This window comes from Orbicella franksi, chromosome 12 (assembly GCF_964199315.1).
Source record: "Orbicella franksi chromosome 12, jaOrbFran1.1, whole genome shotgun sequence".
Taxonomy (NCBI): Eukaryota; Metazoa; Cnidaria; class Anthozoa; order Scleractinia; family Merulinidae; genus Orbicella; species Orbicella franksi.
In genome coordinates, this window is record NC_138156.1 from 11,495,060 (window position 1) to 11,517,216 (window position 22,157).

General features: G+C 38.4%; 1 protein-coding gene and 1 pseudogene across 2 annotated transcripts; one reads left to right on the forward strand and one right to left on the reverse strand.

Annotated features, from left to right (window-relative positions):
- Window positions 1–533: 533 nt before the first annotated feature.
- On the forward strand, window positions 534–15,268 carry LOC145462216 (glutamate receptor 2-like; annotated as a pseudogene). Its single transcript, XR_014041177.1, has 16 exons — window positions 534–1,278; window positions 2,615–2,761; window positions 3,818–4,054; window positions 4,506–4,702; window positions 5,189–5,242; window positions 5,581–5,724; window positions 6,409–6,591; window positions 7,505–7,615; window positions 8,135–8,308; window positions 8,982–9,176; window positions 9,777–9,962; window positions 10,529–10,793; window positions 11,744–12,111; window positions 12,897–13,121; window positions 14,329–14,501; window positions 15,178–15,268. The product of XR_014041177.1 is annotated as a glutamate receptor 2-like (transcript).
- A 3,337-nt stretch (window positions 15,269–18,605) lies between these two features.
- LOC145463847 (melatonin receptor type 1A-like) lies at window positions 18,606–20,848 on the reverse strand. Its single transcript, XM_081447640.1, has one exon. It carries the CDS (start codon window positions 20,657–20,659, stop codon window positions 19,664–19,666), a length of 996 nt encoding a protein of 331 aa, XP_081303766.1. The 5' UTR covers window positions 20,660–20,848; the 3' UTR covers window positions 18,606–19,663.
- Window positions 20,849–22,157: the final 1,309 nt, after the last annotated feature.

Below are 22,157 nucleotides of genomic sequence, written 5' to 3' on the forward strand. Positions count from 1 at the left end.
CAACCGATCATTCACGGAAATCTTTTGAGGTCTTCGGAAGTGCTTGGCTACCTTGGTCGTGAACTTTTAGACTAACTTTCGGAATGTTCGTTAATCTTCGAATATTGGGGAGAAGATCGTGTCAGTCTTCGGCTGATATTCGTGAAAGTAATCTTCACGCTCTTTACGTTGCGTCGATCTATTGGAAATCTCCCTTTCACTGATAGTGAAAAGATTGAACAGCTCAATCAGTTAAGAACTAGCTAAAACTTTGGAAAAAATTGAACAGTAAAAGAGCTAGGGATTAAATGTAGTTAGGTCGGAGACCAAAGTGGAAATAATTTTCTGGGTATTTTTTCAGCTTTGTCAGAATTGCTGTGTGGGTGTCTTGCCGGTGAAAAAAAATTGGAGCTAAGGTCAATCACACCTTTACTGCAGTCGAAGCACCTATATGTAGTTCATAAGGCGGGACCATCACAATGACACAAAACTAAATGCAGTTAAGTAAGGTTTATTCAAAGGATACATAAACGACAACTGAAGACCCACTTGCAAGTAAGTACTATAAAATAAAGGTCAATGATTATGCTAATTAAGAGTGTGTATACGTGACGAACTGATCAGGAATTGCCAGCAAGAGTATAAGTCTTAGTCAGCATTAAGCAGCGCACGATTCAAAGCCTAAATTTTCTGTTTACGGAATGGTCTTCATGACTGCATAACTGGTAACTGGAAAAATAATAACGATGAATAACATAATATCAATCTCATAAGCAGCCGTCGATAAACGTGATTTCGACTTCGGAATATGTGCGTGCGAAAGTGATTTTTAAGAGTGCCGACTTGTTTACTATTTCATATGAATTTTAATGCAGGCAAATGTCCGTTTTCCAGATTTAGTCATGAAACAGGCCGCTATGCATAATTTAACAACTTCGTTTTCAATGTAAACACGTCCTGAGAAAATCAATTATTAAAGAGAAGTTTTCTGACTCATCAACGAAGGGCTGCGATGCGCATTTAAAAGAGATCCCGAAGAGTGTTTCAAAGATCACTGGCTGATTGTTTCAGGAGGAACTGACCCTGGAATCGATTTGCTTGCAAAAACACAAAAGCTTTAAATATTACGGAACGTAATTTCACCGCTTGGAAAGAAAACACACGGACTATTGCCTTCACGGAGTATTTCAGTATCCTGAAATAAGCTCACAATGTGGAAGTCTTTCGTACCGGCTTTTCTCCACGCCTTTTTCCTTTTAGCATTGACGTCCCAAGACAAAGCGACGCTGATCAAAATAGGTAAGCTAAAAGAATAAGAAAACCTAGCTAGCCCTTTTTGAGACTCATGTTATGAGAAAATGAAAAGTTGTAGCCAGACGAAAGTACATCACAGCGCCTGCAAGCCTTTTCAAACATTGAAATCAAGGTATGTTCGGAGTTTTTGTATGCGTTCTTGAAAGAAAGTGTTTGTTGAAAGATTATTTTCTGATAGCCACTACTTTCAGCCGTTTTGTTAACAAAATGTAAACCCAGGAAATAGAATCAAAGCATGAAAATTCTTTTTGTCTAAGAAAATACGAAATTAAATATCAGAAGATAATTCAGCTGAGAAATTGTCATTTCGAATAACTGAGTTGAATTAAACACAACTTTGTTAGCTAATTTTGGCCTCGCACTCTTTTGTTATGTCAGAAACATAAAAGTTTTATGGTGTTTTCGTGGAATTGATAAAATTCTAAATAAAATCCGTATGCTCCAAATCGCTGAGGTAAAACTCAAGAACTGTGTCATAAATCTTTATTTAAGATATGGTTTTCTTCAAAGAAAAACGAAGAATCATTTTACTCGAGTCAAAGAATTTGATGTACTTAACAAAAGGGATAGCTAACGATTGATTTAGGAATAAAACGTGAGAAAGCTGCAAAAACATAATTAATCTTGCGTACAGCCTGATCATATTGTGGTTAACAAACCAGATGTTGACAAAATACCGTCATACTAGAAGCACATCATTACTGATGGTGAAGATTCATTTGCACAACTTGGCAACTTATGATTATTTTACATTGCTCCCACATTTTCCAACACTTTCTCTGGAAATAAATAGTTTAGGTCATAATATCTTAAATACATTTTCTCACATGCATATTTTGCAAAATAGGAAGACGTTTTTCATGATCGAAGCGTAGTCAAAATTTATCCGGCAACATTTTCACTGTAAAACAGATTAATATTTCATTGACACCAAGTGAAATTCATATAATGGAGAGTTTTAATTACGGCCAAAGGTGAGCTTTCTAGAGCATGTGTTGTCATTACAGTTCAGCCTGCTCAAAATACAGCTGTAGGGCTGTTCATGATAACGTTCAGTTTATTCAATAATGAAACAACGATAACAAGAACCGATCAGCCAAATTATACAGAACTTTGTAGAAAACGCTCTCGGTGTGGAATCTTTCGGGTCAAATCTCGGTAAAATCTATGTAGTTAGTCAAAACTGTGTAGCTAAGAGTCAGTCACTTTAATAAAGTGTTACTTCTTCTTATTTCTTCCTCGGACGTAGCTCGAGCGGGGCGAGAATCGAAGATTGTTTACTTATGTGGCAGTCCGCTAACAAACCACTTTTCCTCTCCAGGGGCGTTGTACAACAAAGACAGCGAAAGTCTTAAAAGTGTTCTTGAGGACGTCTTTAGGAACGAGTTGCCACGGATACTTAAGACGTATGACTACAGATTAGTGTTAACTCCTCTGAGTGTTGATGGGAAGGATCTTCTTTCTAAAGGTATGTACAAAATGAACACGTCGCGTTAACTTTCAGTCGTTGAGGCCGTTTTTAATTCTCTTTTTCCGTTTGTTTATACGGTAGACATACTGTTGCTAATTACTTTCTGTATTTCCATATTTTTAACGGAGGCGGCGTGGCCGAGTGGTTTAGGGCGCTGGATTTGAAATCTGGAGGGCCCTGGTTCAAATCCATCGCCCTACCGCTATCTGGATTTGTTCTCGGTAGCCCCGAGTTCAACTCCTCGGCCGCGTTGTGTAAATAGCCAACTGGTCAGCCTCCCACCAGTTGGGATTCTTAACAGTTTATGTTATATTTGAAATATTTGTTTATTTATTTACAGTGTCCCCAATTAGCACATTAATGCTAAATACATCGACACTTAAATAAAGTGATTATTAATTATTATTATTATTATTATATTTCACGCTACGTTTCATATTGCAAACCAGTTTCATTTGGCTACGTGTACTTTTTAACATCAGCGTTGAAGCTACTCTTCGCTATGCTCTTACATCTCATCTGTACATCTTTTCTTAAAAATGACATGGGTTCTTGGTTTCACGAAAATGACTGTGAGATTAGAATTCATGTTCATATGGAAGGTTTTACATCTGCACTCAGTTTTGAAGCAGAGGTAAATTCTCTTGATAGCTTTAGGTGTCAGAGAAATAAGCTTTTCCATCAGTTTGCGTCACTCAGCCATGATACCTTGTCAATCATTTCTTGTGAGTGAAGAAAGTAGTGCCATTAAAATTTTGACAATATATTCTACACGGAATTGCTGTTTAAATGAACCAGAAAACATTTAGATGTACAAAAAATTATATAAATATCAATAATATTTCCCCTGTCCGCAGTTTTGATACATAGGACATCACATGGCTGCCACTATGTGCAAACAACTGTAGCTCTTTTGTTACGTAACAAAAAGACGCAGCCAGCAATAGCAGATACTTGAAGGCTGTGTTTACATGGCAACCTATCAATGCGAAAAATTTTGGCTATGATGTCACCGTACGTAGGGTGATCTTCTTTGTTTCCTTCCTCTTGCAGATGTAGCGTCTAACTTCTCTTCAGTGTTTTCTGTTATCGACTTGGCGTGCAACGATGAAAAAGCCTTTGCGTTAAGTTCACTCCTGCAAGTTCCTCTGATAAAAGTAGACGCCATTGAAGACGAAACTTCTCACAAATACGCCATGTCTATTAGACCGTCGTATCGTGTTGTCAGCAAGGCTCTGTTCGATGTGATGAAATTTTACTCATTTAATCGAGTAGCTGTTGTCTATGATGGTAAGTGCATGTAATTATAGTTCTGCATATACAGCAGGAACCCAATTTTTTGAACCTTCAAAGAAAACGAAAATTAGGTTGAAAAATCGGGCAGCTCGAGAAATCCGAGCTAAAATTACAGTATTCGAGTGAGGGGAAAGAAACGAGTTTTGATTCAAGTTATCGAACCATGACTGTGTTTGGATATCTGATCATAATTAGCGTAGGCTTTTTAAAATTTTTTCCTCCCTTTTCTCCTTAGTTTTAGCTTCGATTGAGAAGATATAGAAAACTAAAACTCATGATAATGTGTGACCAAATTTAAAAATGCCTCGAAGCTCGTCAAAAGTATCATTTTCAACTGTCATCTCGGTGTTTGGAAATGTGGCCAAACACGGTCCTTCGTGTTTGATATATTACTTTACGAGTTTGGACTGTATGCCAATACGCTTTGTTTTTATCTCAATTTCAGCTCGCAAGTCCCGACAGGCTTCCGTGTTCTATGCATCAGCTCGCAAGTGGACGCAGTATAACGCTGAAATGATGCCAGAGCTTCCTTTAGATAATAAGTACAAGCTGAGAGAAGCTCTTACTTCCCTCCTAAAATCACATATCAAACAGGTTATACTCTTCAGCGATCAAAGGGACTTAACGAAGATTATGAACGAGGTAACATGATACTGGTGCAATAGTATTCCATAATGGTCTTGGCCATGATTTGGTTCTGGTTAGCTCCCTGGGCGTTTCGAAGTTTTCAAACACGCAAACCAACTTCACCGAATTATTTTGTTTGAAACTTTGTATAACGAAAGCAGTTTTCTTTTATGGAGTGGTGAGAAACCCTTTTATAAGTAATTCTGGTGTATTAGCTTGGGAAAATAGAAAAAAGCAACTCGTAACGTAGTTGCTAGTTGCTATCGCAGCATTCATTAGGGTAGGATCGTTAATGTTTTCCCGATCTTTACATTTATCACCACTGATTTTATTTCTACCACAAGCTTATTTCAACTACTAGGAGTGAAAACTGAGACTGTCGCATTCGTAGTCAATAGAAAGAAAATACATTGGCCAGTGGCGCGCACTAATACAACAGTTTTTGAAAACTGCTGTTTCATTACCACGCTTTCTTATTTTATATTTTTCTGGTCGTTACAGGCACTGTTCGTGGGAATCAATGACAAGGATTTAAAGTGGATAGCCTCCGATTTGGTAAGGCTTTGTTATTTCATGTTTTGCTTTTATAAATTGTTTCTTGATCGATTTCCCGACATTCAAGATATCTTAAAGACAATTTTACTACATCAGTCCTAAAAATAACCGTTTTCACTCAAGAGACAGATAACTCCTCCGAAAAGAGTTATCTGAAAAGAGTTATCTGTGAAACAGGACAATCATGATTTCAAACGCATAACTCGTACGATTTTATCCTTGTACTTTTCTGTTGGTTCAGGTAAATCACTGAGTAATATTGTATTACCTTCCTGGTCTATAAAGCAATCCCGAGTTAATAATTATTCAGTGATACTTGCTCATTTTGAAATCAACAGGAAGTGGCCGGTCCTAACAAGACATATCCAGCCATTCTTGGCATGGTGGGACTAAGTCTTCACCTCAGCAATGAAATCGCTGCGAAAGACTACGAAAAGAGAGCCTCAGAAGTCATCCAGAGAGGAGCCCTTGATTACTCCCTGGTGAGTATCGCGAAAACGGAAAGAAAGCATAACATGTTGGCGGAAGAGTTGGCGTTTTTTCGCTTTGGTTTTGCTCTAGTTCATGTTATGCTCAAATATATCACGTGAAAAATACGCCAATACTATGGGCAATGAGAGTTTCGTCTGTCTTTCAATAATATTGATTACCATATAGCTGAAAATGCCAGGACATTCTCAGTGAATATATTTGTATTAGAGTTCGAGTGGTAATGTTCAGACAGACAGTGATTTCAATTAGTTTCAATATAATAATTGTATGTTTACCGAAACTCCGTTCGTTTCGATTCCCTTGCGAAAATCGAGGAAAGTACGACTATAACTCGTAGCAACAGAGGCCAGACCACTTACTTGATAATTACTTTTGAAGCAGGGATGGCGCGGTACTTAGATCGCTCGCCTCCTACCATTCCTCCTACCGGGTTAAATTCCGGCCCGGTGCCATATGTGGGTTGAGTTTGTTGTTGGTTCCCGCCTTGCCTCGGGGTTTTTTCTCCGGGTATTCTGGTTTTCCTTCCTCCACAACAAACATCTCCAAATTCCAATGCGACCAGGATAGAGGACCCGCATTAAAAACCAGCAAAGCCTGATGTGGCTTGCTCTCTAAATACTGTGATTTAATTTCCTAAACGACTTTTTAATGAATTAAGTTCATCTTTCCTTAAGGCAATGTACGCCGCAGTATATGATACAGCCGTCGTGGTCGGAAAAGCAATGGAAACAATCCTGATGAGCCCGGAGGGGAGAAAGATGATACATTCATATGGAAACGATGTGAACTGTCCTTTGCGAAGTATGGTGAAAGAGGGTGAAGGACTGGGACAAAGAATACTGCATGAGTTAAGAAAGGTGGGGGAAATACGAATCCTGCTCTCGCCTGATGTCATTAACACTCCGAAAACAATAGTACATGAGCTGAGAATTAGGCAAAATACTGTACCCTATCCCCAAGGACGGACTTGGTGATAAGACAGCGAGAGAGAGTGTGTATCAAAGGGATACACTCGGAAAAAAAAAAATACAACGAAGCGACGTTAAATAAAATGCACTCAGTGAATTGCTTATGTAGTGACTAATTTCAATTTTGATTTCCAAAACTCCATAGCATATCTAGTATTTTGCTTGGTGTTTTCTCTCTCGCTCTCATCCCATGTCATGCCAGATGTTTATTTATAATTATTCACATTCATATTCATATCATTATTCATTTATAAGTATTCATAGAGAAAATGCTTGTGTTCTCATCGTGGAGCGACAGATTCAATAGGTTTGGTTATTCTTTGGATTAATTTCCAAAGGCAACATGTGCTTTAGACTCTAGAACGTTTTCTGTGATATTATAATGGCAGTTAATCAGGGACATCAAGAGAAGATGAAGGGTAAGAGAGTTAATCCTCTATATAGGCCTTATTCCCAAGGTAATCCTACTTTTTAAGTTATTTCCTTAGATCACTCGGCTTCAGAGATCAAGGAGGGTCAAGACATAACCAATCTTATAACGTGGATTTCACTTATTTGGACAGGCAGTTTCATCCTTCTCGAAAGCATATTACGCATCTTGCGTGGCAACATTATCTGCGGGAGGACTGGTTCTATATCTGAAAATAACCTGAGAGGGATTACCTTAGAAATAAATCTATATGAATAATTAGCTCTCTTAACCGTCATTCTTTCTGGGGATTATATACATTATTTAGTATTTAGTGAGATAATAGTTATGCGGAATTACTCATAGAAACGTTTCTTTTTTTTCGTATTCCAGGTCAGCTTTAAAGGTTTAACAGGTGATGTAAGATTTGATGGCGATTCAGGCGAACGGATGGTGCAAGATGGCATGGACATTTTGAATGTTCTTCCTGAAGATATCAAAAAGGTACAGTGTAACTGTGTTTCTTTAATAATTGCTAAATGTGTCATCTTGGATTGGGAAAACAGAGGAAGGTGAATAAGAGTTGGTAAAAGTAGGGGGGGGGGTCAGGATGAAAGACTAAGGGGTGGAACAGGGGAAGTTACTTCCTCTTTTTCACCTCCCCCTACTTATCAATTGCAAGTGTCTCATTAACCTCTAAATTTTGCGAAATTTAGCTGAAGTGGAAGCTAACTGCACAAACAACTCCTTTTTTCGATGCTAAATTTGACAGGAGGTTGAATAAGTGGGTCACTGGGTTGAGTTCTTGGGAAAGACACTTTCACAGTAGCGAAGTAACTCTCGTCAATCGGGTATGTGATCGAATGGGTGACGGTGGAACGCTGGAGGGAGGGAGAACCCTGCGATAGACTAGCATCCCATCAAGGGAGAGGATTGAGGCTGGACATAATGCCACCGTGTGGGTCACTATGCTCTAACACAAACTTAGCCTTACCTTACTTTTCTGCTTGACTTACACATTAGGTTGGCTCATGGAAGCCAGTGCCTGGTGAAAATGGAGTCTCTGTTTTGCCGATGAACAGCGAGGAACCGGATTGGCTTGGGAACTTCTATGAGTCTGTTAAATGCCATAATCCTGGTGACCCCGGGCCGCGTCCAAAAATAAGGTTACCAAAGCTCAGCATAACTACAGTACTGGTAAGGAAAGAGAAAGAGAGAATTAACAAGTTGAAATATCTTACATTATGATTCTCTTCCACAGACTCGTTTGTCTGAAGATGGTAAAGACGTTAAGACCAACCCTTTTGATTAAAACTTTCATCAGTTAACAGAGAGCGTAATGACGTGATTTGAATAAAGAAAACTCTTTGCGAAGTTTATACAAGAGATATGAAAAAACAAATTCTTGGCGTGATTTTGAATTTCGTATTGACAACAGGAGATAGATATGTCATTTTCCAGTATGCGACCGTATTACTTGATAATACTGCCTTCCATAGCTTTCGCATCCTGATTAGCAATCAGAAAGGTTAGAGGGTTGTCAAAAATATCTTATAATGTTTTCAGGATTTTTCATAAAGTCGCTTTTAGCTACTCCTCTATTGAAGAAAACTGCTTTGAAATCAATAGATTCATCAAAATCATCGATCCTTACTTAAGAAGTGAAAGATTTCTCTTATGTTTAGGAAGATTTAAATGGATTACGAAAGTTGAAAAGTTCAGCACTACGCGGTTTGCAGACATTGCTGAGGGTGGTCGGGTGTGAGTTTCCAGGGAGTCGAGGGGCTGAAGGCTGGGGTGATCTGTTATCTATGATGTAATTCCTTCAAGTTAATATTGCTTTCTTTTAAAATATCGCACGTTCTTCCAGGAGTCACCATTTGTAGAGATGGCAAATAAGTCAGCTAAACCAGAAGACCTGGCGGGAAAAGTGTCTGAAGGAGTTCTTCAAGGATTTCTCATTGACGTAATTAAAGAGCTTTCGATAGAAGCTGAGTTCGAGTATGAAATCTTCTTACGAAGTGATGGAAGTTACTCAAATGTAATTGAGGAACTAAAGAATCAGGTAAACACATTCTTTTAATTTGAAAGGTGTTGAAAACCTCACAGTATGATTAACGGGTGGGTTTCTTTAGGATTCTTAAATAAATAACGAATTTTGGGTTTCTCTACTTAACGTACAATCCAAGATCGACTGGATCGTGGTGCATCAAGGCAACCGAAGAATCCCAACCCAGAGTGGCTTTTTCGGTTCCCTTAATGCACCACGATCCGGGTGATCATGGACAAATTTGCTTAGTAAAGAAACGCAAAATCCGTTTTCGGATTTAAGAATTCAATTTTGGTTATTTCCTGAGAAACGCAATCTCGTTCCCAGAGTCTTCGTCCCCCTTGACCAGCGGTCGGAAAACGAGAGCTCTGGGAGCAACCATTTTGAAATAACCGAATTCTGCCCATCCGGTTTCTCTGCCCAGTCTGCATCTATTGCGCACGCCTGAAATGATTGCTCCCAGAGCTCTCGTTTTCCGACCGCTGGTCAAGGGGAGCGAAGACTCTGGGAACGAGATTGTGAGAAACGCAGCTCTGGGCATGCAACATCTAGCAACAGTGTGGCGCATGTCACTAGCTGTGAAGTTACTAAGAATAAATACCATGTTTCTTTTAGGAAAAAGATATGGCGCTTGTTCCAATAACAATAACCGCAGAACGCGAGTTGGACATTGATTTTAGCAAGCCATTTATGGACTTCAGCCTTAGTCTCATCATGCAGAAAGCGGGTGATCCACCCATTAACAACTTTGCTTTCCTTCAACCTTTCACCGGTACAGTGTGGTTGTCCACGGTTGGAGTGGTGAGTGTTTGATCCATTTTTACTGACCTCAATCCAAGGGCAACAGTAAATTTTGTTTCAGCGAGGTCCTGAATGTTTGTTTAACCGAGATTCTGAGTGTCAAGGGAGCAAGAAGTCATTGTTTCCAGTTCGTCCAGCTATACGAGTTTAGTTAAAATGTATCTTGCAAACGGTAGTTGTGAGGTATAACTATTAAACAATGTTCTAAATTACGTGTCGATGTTCATTTTAAGACTGCAGAATTGTGTTTGTGTCGTGCAGTATATGGCTTTATCGAGTACAACCTTTTAATGCGATATACCTATATGATCCTCGACGTCACTGAAATGCCTTTTGAATATATGTCCAAGCATTTTTAGGGCGCTTGATTCTTTCCAGTAGTAACCCCAACCCACCCAACTCCACCCCACCAAAAAGAGCAAACTAGATAGTCTGGTCAACAATTATAACGATAACAACTATGATTGTTTTGAGAATTTTACGGTTGGTTGACTTGTGCATTTCCTAGTAGGCTTCAGGCATTGCAGCACTGCAGTGGCTTCTTTTAACGACACTTGCTATTCCAGGTTTTGTTTATCACGGCAATGATGTGTGTCATGGACTATTTGAGCCCGTTCGGTTACCGTGCCCGAGCTCGAGAATCAGATGATGAGCCTGGAAATGAGTTTAACCTGTTGAACAGCCTGTGGTTCGCTACAGCTTCCGTTCTGCAGCAAGGTCCCGACAACACTCCCTTGGCGCCTTCCGGTCGACTGTTAGCTTCTACATTCTGGTTCTTTATTTTGATTTTAATTTCTACCTACACGGCAAATCTCGCTGCCTTCTTTACAAGTAAGTAAGACAAAAATCAAAAAGTGCTGTTATATTGGTCTAAAATATCTGACACCATAAAAGCCTCTCCATCTCTGTTTTAAGCTTTCACATTACAAATACTAGATTCCTTCGGCTTTGTTGAGTAGAAGCCGGCTACCGTTTAAAAAAAGGTCACATTTAAAGTGTGCTAAAGGAATACACTGGAAGCCCCTGAGGACATCTAGTTGAGCTGTTTACCGCTCGTGTCGATGTGCGGAACCACCAAATATCTGTAAATTGATTGTTTTAAAGTATGCAGTCAAACCTCTCTACAACCGCTACCTTGGGGACAGATGGAAGTGGCCCTTATAGAGAGGTGGCCGTTAGGGGAGGTAAGGGTGTAAATTATGACACCTGTTTTTTTAGGGGTACAACATGTTGTGTTTAAAAAATGTTGACTGTGGCATAGAAATACCCATCACAATCTAATTATATCGATAAAACGGAAACCAAATAGCAACGCCGCGCGGTACAGATCACGTTTGCGACCTTTTACAATATAAAATGTGGTTTTGTATACACCATTCGTCTGTCGCTGATTAACTGGCCGTTGTCGAGAGGTTATTTTGGCAGTTGGGACGCGCTTTAGTGGCCGTTGCCGTTGTGGAGGTGGCCGTTGTAGAGAGGTTCGACTGTACATTCAGTATTCTCCTCTTGCTAAATGACGCTATCGATGACAATTTATCAAATCTACTAGTCTACCAAAGTAAATTCTATCTTCAAAATATTATCTCGGCAAATTAGGAATCAAGAAACGACGAAGAAACAAGAACTATTTGCCATATGTCTGCAATCCTGTGCTCTTCTTACACATTTAAGTTATCTGATAATATTAATTACTCGCTTCTTACCGTCCAAAACTGTTTTAGCAATGTTAAATTGCAAAATGGGTTTCAGTAATTATTATTTTATTTCTCTCTCTTTGCCAGTCAAACGTACTGCAGACACCATCAATTCATTAGAGGCTCTTGCAAATCAGGATGACATTAAATACGGTGTCAAAGATGGAGGCTCAGTGTACAAGTTCTTCGAAAAATCAGAGGACTCGCTGTATAGAAAAATGTTCTCTCACATGAGGGAGTACAAGACCTTTGTAAAGGATACCGAAACAGGAGTGAGACGAGCGAGGACAGACAAGTATGCTTACATAACGGAATATCCTTACCTGGAGTACTACAATCAACAAAAACCTTGCAATACGAGACTGTTGAAAAATCTCATTCAAACAAAGAGCTATGGAATTGGACTGCAAAGAAACTCTCCGTACACCAACAGAATCACGGTTGCCATTTTAAAGGTAAGTATCATTGGAGGGACACAGTGATCTCCGTTGTCATAACCTGGCAAAGAATTTTCGATTAGTTTTTTCCAAGAGAGAGAGAGAAAAAAAAAAGAAAATACGAACAGTAGCAACTATCTTGTTCCTTAAATCTTTTACTTTGTGGAACACGCCACTTTAAACCTTTTATTAGGAGTCAGCTTTGCAACGATTTTCGAATATTCTTATTAGCCACTCAGATATTGCGTTTCTTAACAACAATGTAAGATCGTGTCTTCAAAATGGAGATAAATGACGGCAAAGTCCAAGTTCAAAAAGCGGGAAAAAGGCACGTGTGTAAGAAGAAATTTACTTAATAATTTCACCATGAAGTATTGCGATAAAATTGAAAAACTTAAAACCATTTTGATCAAAATCACAATTATTGGAGAAGAGTGCTCTTGAGATCTCGAAACCTCTATTTTCATTCGTTCTTGTAAATGTTAATTTGCGACTCTTCTGTTGTGAAAGCTAGGGGTATTGTGTTTTTTCTTTACTGTTTCGTTTGGCCAATTATAAAGAGTCTTGTAAGTGGTGATGGTCGACCCATGCCATTCAACGCCCAATGAAACTTATGTAGTAGTTGTTCTGCGCTAAAGACGAGAGGTCTGAACCAGTTAAGTATGATGAAGTTTGTCTCCTAGCTCAAACGACGCTCTTGAAAACTCAAGGGCGAATGGTTCAACTCATACCATCTATAGAACCTACTTTAGCTAAGTTGCTCACATTGTGAAGATTGACGTGCCTCGATTTTTTATTTGTAGTTACGAGAAAAGAACTTTATTGAAAAGACACGTCGAAGTTGGTGGGACGATCGCAGCCAGTGCCCAAAGCCTTCACAGAAGAAAACTGGCAATACACAGAGCCTCGACGTGAACAACTTGGCCGGTGTTTTTATTATCCTTCTTGGCGGTGTTGTAGTCTCAATTGTCCTGGTCGTTATCGAGATACGCTGCAGAAAGCTGGTAGTTTTCTTTACGAATAGCCAGGTAAAGTATTTAATTTGATGCGTGTTTTTACCTGGATTTTGGTGACAGTGCTCTCTCTTTTCGAATTTTTAAGAAACAATTTATCGAAAACTTTATCAATGTGTTAAAGTTTAGCTAGCGAGAGGGGAAACACCCTTCTATTAATTGGGGACACATATTGTAGCCGAAAAATCCATACTGATGGCAGTGTCATCACAATAACCCATTTTAGCATTTTACAGTTCCGCGCTTTGCGATCAGGCTTTTGAGCAGAAGCGAGACTCCAGCGAGACTAATTTCCCGTTATTAGGTTGACTAGTTTCTTATCTTTATCATCCAAGATCACCCTAAACTTCGCTTTCATGCTGAGGCTCGGTTACTTTTCACAGCACCGTACAATGGTCTATTATCTATTCGGAAAATACTGAACAACAATGACAAGCAACACTACATGAAACTTCGACTCGCTGTTAGCCAGAATTACTCAACTACAGTTATTGACCGTAGTTTTGTTTTCAAGAGCTGAAGGGTTAAATAGTTCTAAAGGTGCAGTGGCGTCCTGGTTAGTGTGCTTGCCTCCGGATCGAGCGGTCCGGGTTCGAGCCCTGGCCAGAGAAATTGTGTTATGTTCTTGGGCAAGACACTTTATTCTCACAGTGCCTCTCTCTACCTAGCTGTATAAATGGGTATAAATGATGAATTTAATAAGGGGGGAAACCCCGCGATGGACTAGCATCCCATCCAGGGGGGAGTAAAACTACTCTCAGTCGCTTCGTACTATTGATACCGGAGATAAACGTTTTGGTTTACCTGCTAATGTTGTTTGAAATACTTACTGGACGCGAGAATTAAAATCGAACTTCCAAAACAGATGTGTACAGGAGCTACATGGAAAGGGAAATGAATTCCATGCATAAGCAATAATAAGAAAACAGCTCGCACGCAACTTTTTACCTATTAAATAAACATATCCTTTTAACCAGTCTTATTGTTTTCCATCGGCAACCATCCACTCAGGACTATTTCTGTTATTTTTTCCACGTTCCTGTCTCGGGCACGTTTCTAAATTTAGGTGAAATCTATACGATTACAGCAAATAAAGGTAGAACTAGAAGTAAATTGAATTTCAGACAACATTTGGCAGGACGTAGCCTTCTAGGTTATTAATATCATTAAAAAAAGAAAATGCGAGTTGTTTTGATGTCTTGGAATTCATTTCCTTCTATAGCGAGCCATCAAGCGACGTCTAAGTCGCGAGACACGAGAACAATCACGTGATCCTAACAACACCCGCGTGAGAATGGGAGTTGAATTGTCGCAGGGAGACAGGGTGTTAAAACCAGTACGACAGCGCGATCCTGAAAAAACTGGCTGGAAAAAGTGGTTTTAAAAGGACAAAAGGTATCAATAGAACATGATTAGCATTAAACGATGCGCCCTTTGTTTGAGCACCACCTTTGAATTGGTGTAGCCTTGATAGACAATACGGGCACAGAAGGTTTTCCTTTTAGCGAGGGATCAATATTTCAGAGACAACGTGTCGGTTTTTGGAATGTAAGGAATACGAAAACGTCCATAACAAGGAGGTACCCGTGGAAGCCCTATTCTTAATTGACTGGAGGTGAGGTGCAGAAAGTGCCCGCGCCTATTGCTAATATCAGAACTTGGAGCTGACGTTGGAGCTTGTGGCCACGTGCACTGAAATTGTTATGCATAATGTTTAGTTTAAAGGTCGGTACACACTAGGGGACAAGTCCCATCGTGTGAACTGGCCATTTTTGCTTCAAAATCTAGTCGCAGGGACCAAAGTTTAGTCCCTGCGACTAGTCCCACGAATTCAAACCAGTTTGAATTTTTGGGACAAGTCCCTGCGACTTGTTGCTCAAAACGCTTCGTGTGAACTGTTCGTGGGACAAGTCCCTGCCACCAGCCCCTACGTGTAAACTCTTCAGGGGACTAATTGCAGAGACTAGTCGCAGGGATTAGTCCCCTCGTGTGAGACGACCTTAATGACGCGGCTTGTCTCGGGCGCTTGGAACGTTTTTAATTGTTTGTGTGATATGTTCGTCATTTTCAGTGTCGAAAAGATGAAGACGATGAAGACGATGAAGACATCCCTATGGAAAACATCAGATTTGTTGAGCCCGGAATTAAGAAACCAAACATGATTAATCTGCAGCACCATGACAAATACGCCTACGCACCCGAGAGTAAACTCTGAAAGAACAGTGCAATCTAACTGAACTGCAGTGTCTGCAAACAGAATCTCGTTATAAAATGAGATAGGGTTAGGCCACCCACGAGTTTAACAGGTTAAACTGGTTATCTGTGCAAGGTACCGAAAGTAACTTCCTCGTAAAGTTAAAAGAAGCTCAGTGTACCCTACATAAAATACAGAAGATATAAATCGTATAATTTTGATTAATTGTGGGATATTTCAACAAGCTATGTCACAACTCTGCGCAAGAATAAGTAAGTAAGCCCTTGATAAGGCATCATCACCAACGACAAATGAGGTGACCATTATCATAAAACAACCAATGAGATGACGATATTCAAAAGTATGCAATATTTTAAAGATGATCAAAAAGCAACAAGGATGTTTGAAACTGAAGGGCCAATTGAAACTGCAAAACAAACCAAAAACATTACAAGCTTAAAATTATGTAGCATCCGTGACCTAGCTTCTTTGGTGCTTTTAAGTTGCTAAACATGCCTCGCGGTATCGTCACACTGGAGGCGACAGACCAGTTTAAGGATAATTTCCGCGTATTTATATGTTCTTGGTTCAGCTTTTCGTACACTGTAAAATTATTGTGCTGCTAATATATACATTTGTTGCTGTCAATCTGTTATGTTTAAATAGTAATACGGAGACATCTTTATTAATTCAAATCTTGCCTTGAGAAATAATGATTTTAAGTGTAATTTTGGTACATTGAAATGTGCCCACAACGTAATTTCCATTAACACAATCATTTTTGTAGCTTATATTTGTATAGATAATCAAATGATTTCGAGTAAAATTTGAAATAAATAAGTCCAAGAACTAAAAAACCTGCACGAGCCTGTTGGGTGAGTGCAATTTGTAGTCTTTGAAAAATTCACGAGTGCTTATTTATTTCAAATTGCAATTGGATTACTTGCTAATAATAAACCATTATGTCATTTTAACTTTCTACCCTCAGAAAGTTAAAGCACTTAGCTTCAACTTTTTACATTACTTGGAACTAATTGGCGTGTTGTCAGCCAATAAGGACGCTTTAAGTTTTACATTTTTATTATTATATGCTAAAAGAACATTTTCAATTAAGATTTATGAAGTTTTAGTTATTTTCAACCTTTTTTTTCATATAGATTTCCTTTTAACATTTAATAGCAAGTTCTTATCATCATGAGAAAATTATTGCGCTTTCTATTACCTTTAATATTGTAGCTGTACTCAGGAGTGGTTGACTGTTTTTGATCCAAACACGTTTCGGATAATACTTTAGCCTTCGTCAGTTTAGCTACAGAAAGCTGACTTTCATTAGCGTTCTATACAGTTTCTCGCTGAATTTCTATTTATAGTTAGCCAAAACCGCCACAGAGAATAGAAATATGCATTCTCAAAAGGATTCTTCTGCAAAATTTTAAACAGATATTCATAGTTTATAAAATTATAGACGCTGTCGTGCCACTTTAAATGCGAAAAGGCACTAATGGGAGCGAAGTAAGACGAAATCATACAAAAAGCAATAAAAACTCTACAATCAAATGAAAGAGCACCTTGTTTTTGGTGACTTCATCAAAATCGACCTTACTTACATGAAAAGTGAATAAAATACAAAGTTCTAAAAATCACTCTGTTCAGTGCTCTCTACTTCAGAAATTGCGCCTTTTATGAAGAAGTTTATTTTATGACTCTTGAAAACGTTATATTCAGTTCCTGATCATAATGAAACAGTTTTAGATTTGGTAACAAAGGCCATTTCCTGAAGGATCGAAGCTGAACTGGCTCCCATACCTTTTTCGTTTTTAAAGTGGCTCCGCTTTACAAGCACAATAATTTGGTAAGCCTTTTGGTCTGACTTAGATGCGCAATTGCTTTTAAACCTTGTCGTAATAAAGACTATACAGAAAAAAAACTTTCAGCGAGTAAAATTAGTTTCTATATTGATAAAGGGAATGGGCCGCCAATAGTTGGCGATTTCGATAAGAGGATTTTGGGGGAGTGTGTTAACACTGTGGAGTATACCGAGTAAAATATCAACTGTGCAAAAGATAGAAAATCGATTTTCATTTGAGCATCGTTCATCGTTCCGATGGGAACTGAGCCATCATTTGTCCGTGATCAAATTTTTACGCTTTCTAATTAAAACCAGGGGTTTTGAAAATGATTTTTACTCAATTGTTATTCATGTAAATCTAATACATTATTTCTATAAAAGCATTTACGCCGAGACTCTTCTTAAGACAAGGACAAAAAGACCAAAAACAGTTCGGCTATATCATCTTAAAAGATAAACAGAATGTGCATTAGAATGATCTGTAGGATAAGAATGGAAAAATATCGATAAAACCTCCTTTGAAAACCTTGCGCACCTAACCCCGAAAGAGGCGGTTAGCCTTAACAACTGTCCCTTCTTCTGCTGGTTCGCCAAATGTGTCCATGAGGGGTTAATTGGGTATAGTCGAATTGCTTGAAATGAAATGCAACGGAGAAAAAAAAGAAGGAAATTAAACAAAATCACTATAGTCTACAACATGGATCGTCCAAATACAAGAACACTTATGGTTTAGAGCGTTTGTTTTGGTGTCTATCTATTGAATACTAACCTTACAGATTTTCGTTTCTATTAGAGCTTCAGCTGTCCTTAATTGTTTCACAAAGTCAATAAATCCCCCATCAAAAAAAAAAAATCTCTCGTCGTTTCTCCACCGTGAAATCAGTAAAAAATCGAAAAAAAAAAAAAAAAAAAATCAACAAGAAACTCGAATGAATGTCTAGAGTTTGTTAATTGTTAATTAACAACACATTTTGGTTCCATAAAGCCTACAAAACATCGAACGATTAAGCCCTGTTAATGAATGAAAAACCTAGCAGGCAAATACTATCCGTCCTTAATTAAACAACCCTGCAGGTGCAATTTATCAGCGTTATTTGGTTACTTTCACTTGTCCGGCTGACTCGCACACTAACTAGGATTTTAATTGGTCGAGCGAGGCGGAAGGCAACAAAAGATGTCAAAAGTTGTCAGGGAAAAAGCTAATCAAAGTTTTTTTTTTTTTCGGATATACGGCAAACGGTGGCAATAACTGTATGGTTTTGTATGAAACAATTATGTATGAGATAACAGTTTTTTAGCAAGTGGGCAGTGAAAAGTTTTCCTGCAATTTTACTTGCAGAATATCTTATCCTTTGTGAGAGTGAAAAACGTTTATTTTTTTTATCTTATTACATAAGCGAAAATTATATTGATACAGCTGTCGTCTTGAGTCTTTCTATGCCCTTTGCAATGCCGAAAAACTAAACCGACGGCAGTATGCCAATTTAATATTAACCTGAGTTTCAAGAAACAAACGTGTTTTGTTATTAGTTTCATAGTAAGGAATAGCACCGGAGAATATGAACTCCTTCATTTAATAAAATAACTTGAAGATAATAATCTTTTTTTTTAATTGCACAGGATACGCCGCATTTTATTTATTAAACGCGAATAGATAAGACCAGTTTTGTTTTGAAATTGATCCAGTATTTTCAAGTGAAAAACGTTTAGTACTATACACATTTTTTTTTTTTCGTGCTTTGAACTTGGTTTTACCTCCGATCTTATCAACAAGGCTTAAATAACCCATTATATCAGACGTTTCTTACTCCATCAAAATACATTGGCTGTAGATTCGCGTTGATGTTAAGAAATCCATGAAGTAAGAGTGCAATTTGAACTGTTGTCATGGAAACCAGTAAGAACTAAGATAAATTATTGATATCACAAAAAGACTATTGATTGGTACAGTGATATCTCCTGCAAATCTTTCCCGACGTTTGAATAAATTTGAACTGCTGTTAATCGCTCGAAATCGGGTCAGATGAGATTTTTAAAGTGAATTTCCCATTAGTTTTTAACAAGTCGATCATCTGGCTTAAACAAAGACGTAAAACTAGTATGTATTCACTTGACGTTAAAACTGACTTTCAGGCTCGAGCTTTACTGTATATTCCAAACAAAGGCTATTGCTTGGCAGTAACGTGGGAAGATAGGCGCATCATTATCATTTTTAGGAGGATTTCAGGTTTCAAAATAAAAGTAAAAAACAAGAAGAAACAAAATTATGCGTTTCACTCTGCAGTTAATAAACTGAACTTGATCTCTCCGCGTACAGTATACGTACTACGACCAGGACATGAGCGTCCCTTTTTATAGATTCAAATTTCAAGTTAATCTTGTCGTTTGATTTCCACGAGACATCGATCATAACTAACACATCCTGATAGGACATCGATTAAAACTAGGATTGCCACTACCATTTAAAGACTCTTATCCTCTTGCAAAGTTAATGTTTTTCGTTCTTAATAACGGCTAAATGTTTCTGTTTGAAACTAGTGCACGTTCAGCCGTGTTCGATGAACCAGCATTCTCACTCACGTCGATACGTAGCATATTGTTTTTTCGAAAAATTCCTATTAGTGCTTGACGAAAAGCTTTGCTTCGCACCCAGTAAACAATTGGATTCACAACCGAAGTAAGCCCCACCGAAAACGTTGAGAGCATCCGTGCAAATCGAGGAACATGCAAAAGAGTGAACATTAAGAAACCTAGGAGAATTGTGGGAACATAGCAAATGGCAAATAGGCATATTACGATGAAGATCGTGTTTGTTAGTTTCACCTCTTGTGCGTTTATTATTTCCAGCTGCCGGGAGCTCGAGCCTTGGGCAAAGAGCGAATGGACTCTGCGATTTCTTGTTTTCATGGCTTTGAAAATTTTTGAATAACAAGTTACGATCACCGTTGAGTTTACTATCAAGAAGACAAATAGGAACATGTTGTACGATGTACTGGAGCTGTGATCGTGAATGCAGAGAGCGTAGAAAGGCTCAAACTGATACCGTCCCCATCCGACTAGAGGTGTACCGGCGAATGCAAACGATGCAACCCAGACAGCTGAGATCAAAACACAGAGTGTTTTTACTTTAAATATTCCACGATGCTTGACTGGATGAACTGTGGCGTAATACCTTGTAACACTGGTGACGGCCAGGGTTAAAAGACTGCAAGGGTAGGAGAGATACGTTTGAAAAGCCTGAAACTGGCAAACGCTTCCCTGAAAACCCCACGCGCCGCTGACGAGAACGGAGATGAGAAGTGGGAAACTGGCCGCCGCGTTAAGAATATCAGCGGTGGCCAGATTCAGCAGGAGGAAGTTTGGTACGGTTCGCAGTAGCCTGTTTCGATAAATTGCCAAGTAGACAGTAAGATTACCAGCTATCGCCAGGAGCATGAAGATGGTGGCTATGCCTGACTCTAGAAGCACCAGAAATGTTGAACGAGGTGGAAGAACCACTGTCCCGTTCATGACGTTATATATTCAGATAAAACAGCAGCCAGTATTTTTAGAACTGATCTTACTTAAGGCGAATTAATCTAAATCTTTGAGATGATGCTGACTGATTTTAAGGAAGAATTTGTATTCAGTCGCCCTTGCAGAGCCAATAAGATTAAGATGACGCAACAAAAGGCGACGTTTGAGTAAACGAAACTGACAGCTTACGTCCTTTGAAGTGCTTGAGTAAACTCGTCGACCATTTCAGTAGATAAAATGCAGCGTGGGTTGGGCTAATGAATAAAATATGTTGATGGATCATCTGACTGGTCCATTAGCCACGCGACAAGCCCAAATATATGGCCGATTAACACTTATTAATATAAGTTTTGCGTAACGTACCAGGATGATTGGTTACCTGAGTTGCGACAAGAATTTTTAGTCTATTCATTGGTCTTTATTTACGAAACAGTTAAAAACAAATTGGGATTAAAATTTGCATGGGACATTTAGCGGAATTTTTTTTTCTTTAATACGTGTCTGATCGAGATCCGCGTTGGCTGGGAGGGTGTTATTCAAAGAAAGAACTCAGTCTAGGTTGTTATTAAGGAAATGCTTTTCGTTTTGGTATTGTTCACAAAGACCAATTTTTTTTGAACAAGAACCTAAAGGGAAAATGTGATATCTTAACAAATACATTAGTATGAAAATTAATTTAAAAAAGTTTTGAATGGATGAAGATAAATGAGGTGGTCAAATTAATGTTTGTTTCCGTTTGTTGTTTCCTTGGCATTGGCCTTGGGAGAGACGTACCCTAGAAAGCTACTGTACCCCTTTGTGTTCGTCTTTAAACGAATGGTGAACTTCAATAGTCCGACCTTTTAAAACTTTGTCAAGAAATACGTAATTGGAGGTAAGATCAGTAACGTCGCTAAATGCATTGCCCTTGTAGAAATAACTGTATTCTCTCTACAAACATGCACCATTTTGCCTGACCCACCTAATAATAATAATAATAATAATAATAATAATAATAATAAAATATAAGACATATTTATGCAGGGTGGCCATTTCAGTTATACAAAATGCTATCGATATCAGTATGGGTCCTGCGTAAAATAATAAATAATTAATAAAATAAAATATAAAATGTTCAAAAATTTAAAAAATCTATGCAAAAATCTAAAAATATAAATATAAAAGGAGATATAAAGACTAGAACTAAATCCATGACACAATTATTAAAAATGTGTGCCCCTTTGTAAAAAAATGCTCTTTTAGTCGATTCTAATTTAACGTTATCGATGACTAATTCATTCTTATTCCTTATTCCTTTGTAGAACAGACGGTTACGTGCGTTTTTTCTAAGCGTGTTACTTTGATGAAGGACATGGATAGTTTCCCCTGTGGAAATTAAAAACTTTTTCTGTGTTTTAATCAATTTCGCTTTGTCTTATGCAGTGTATGTTACAAACATGAGGAAATGTATGCATGTTCTAAATCAAATTAGTCAAGAAATAGGCTATAGCTA

What these genes read in the sequence shown, in the direction of transcription:
- LOC145463847 (XM_081447640.1), bottom strand. Translation starts at nt 20,659, where the DNA reads ATGAACGGGACAGTGGTTCTTCCACCTCGTTCAACATTTCTGGTGCTT.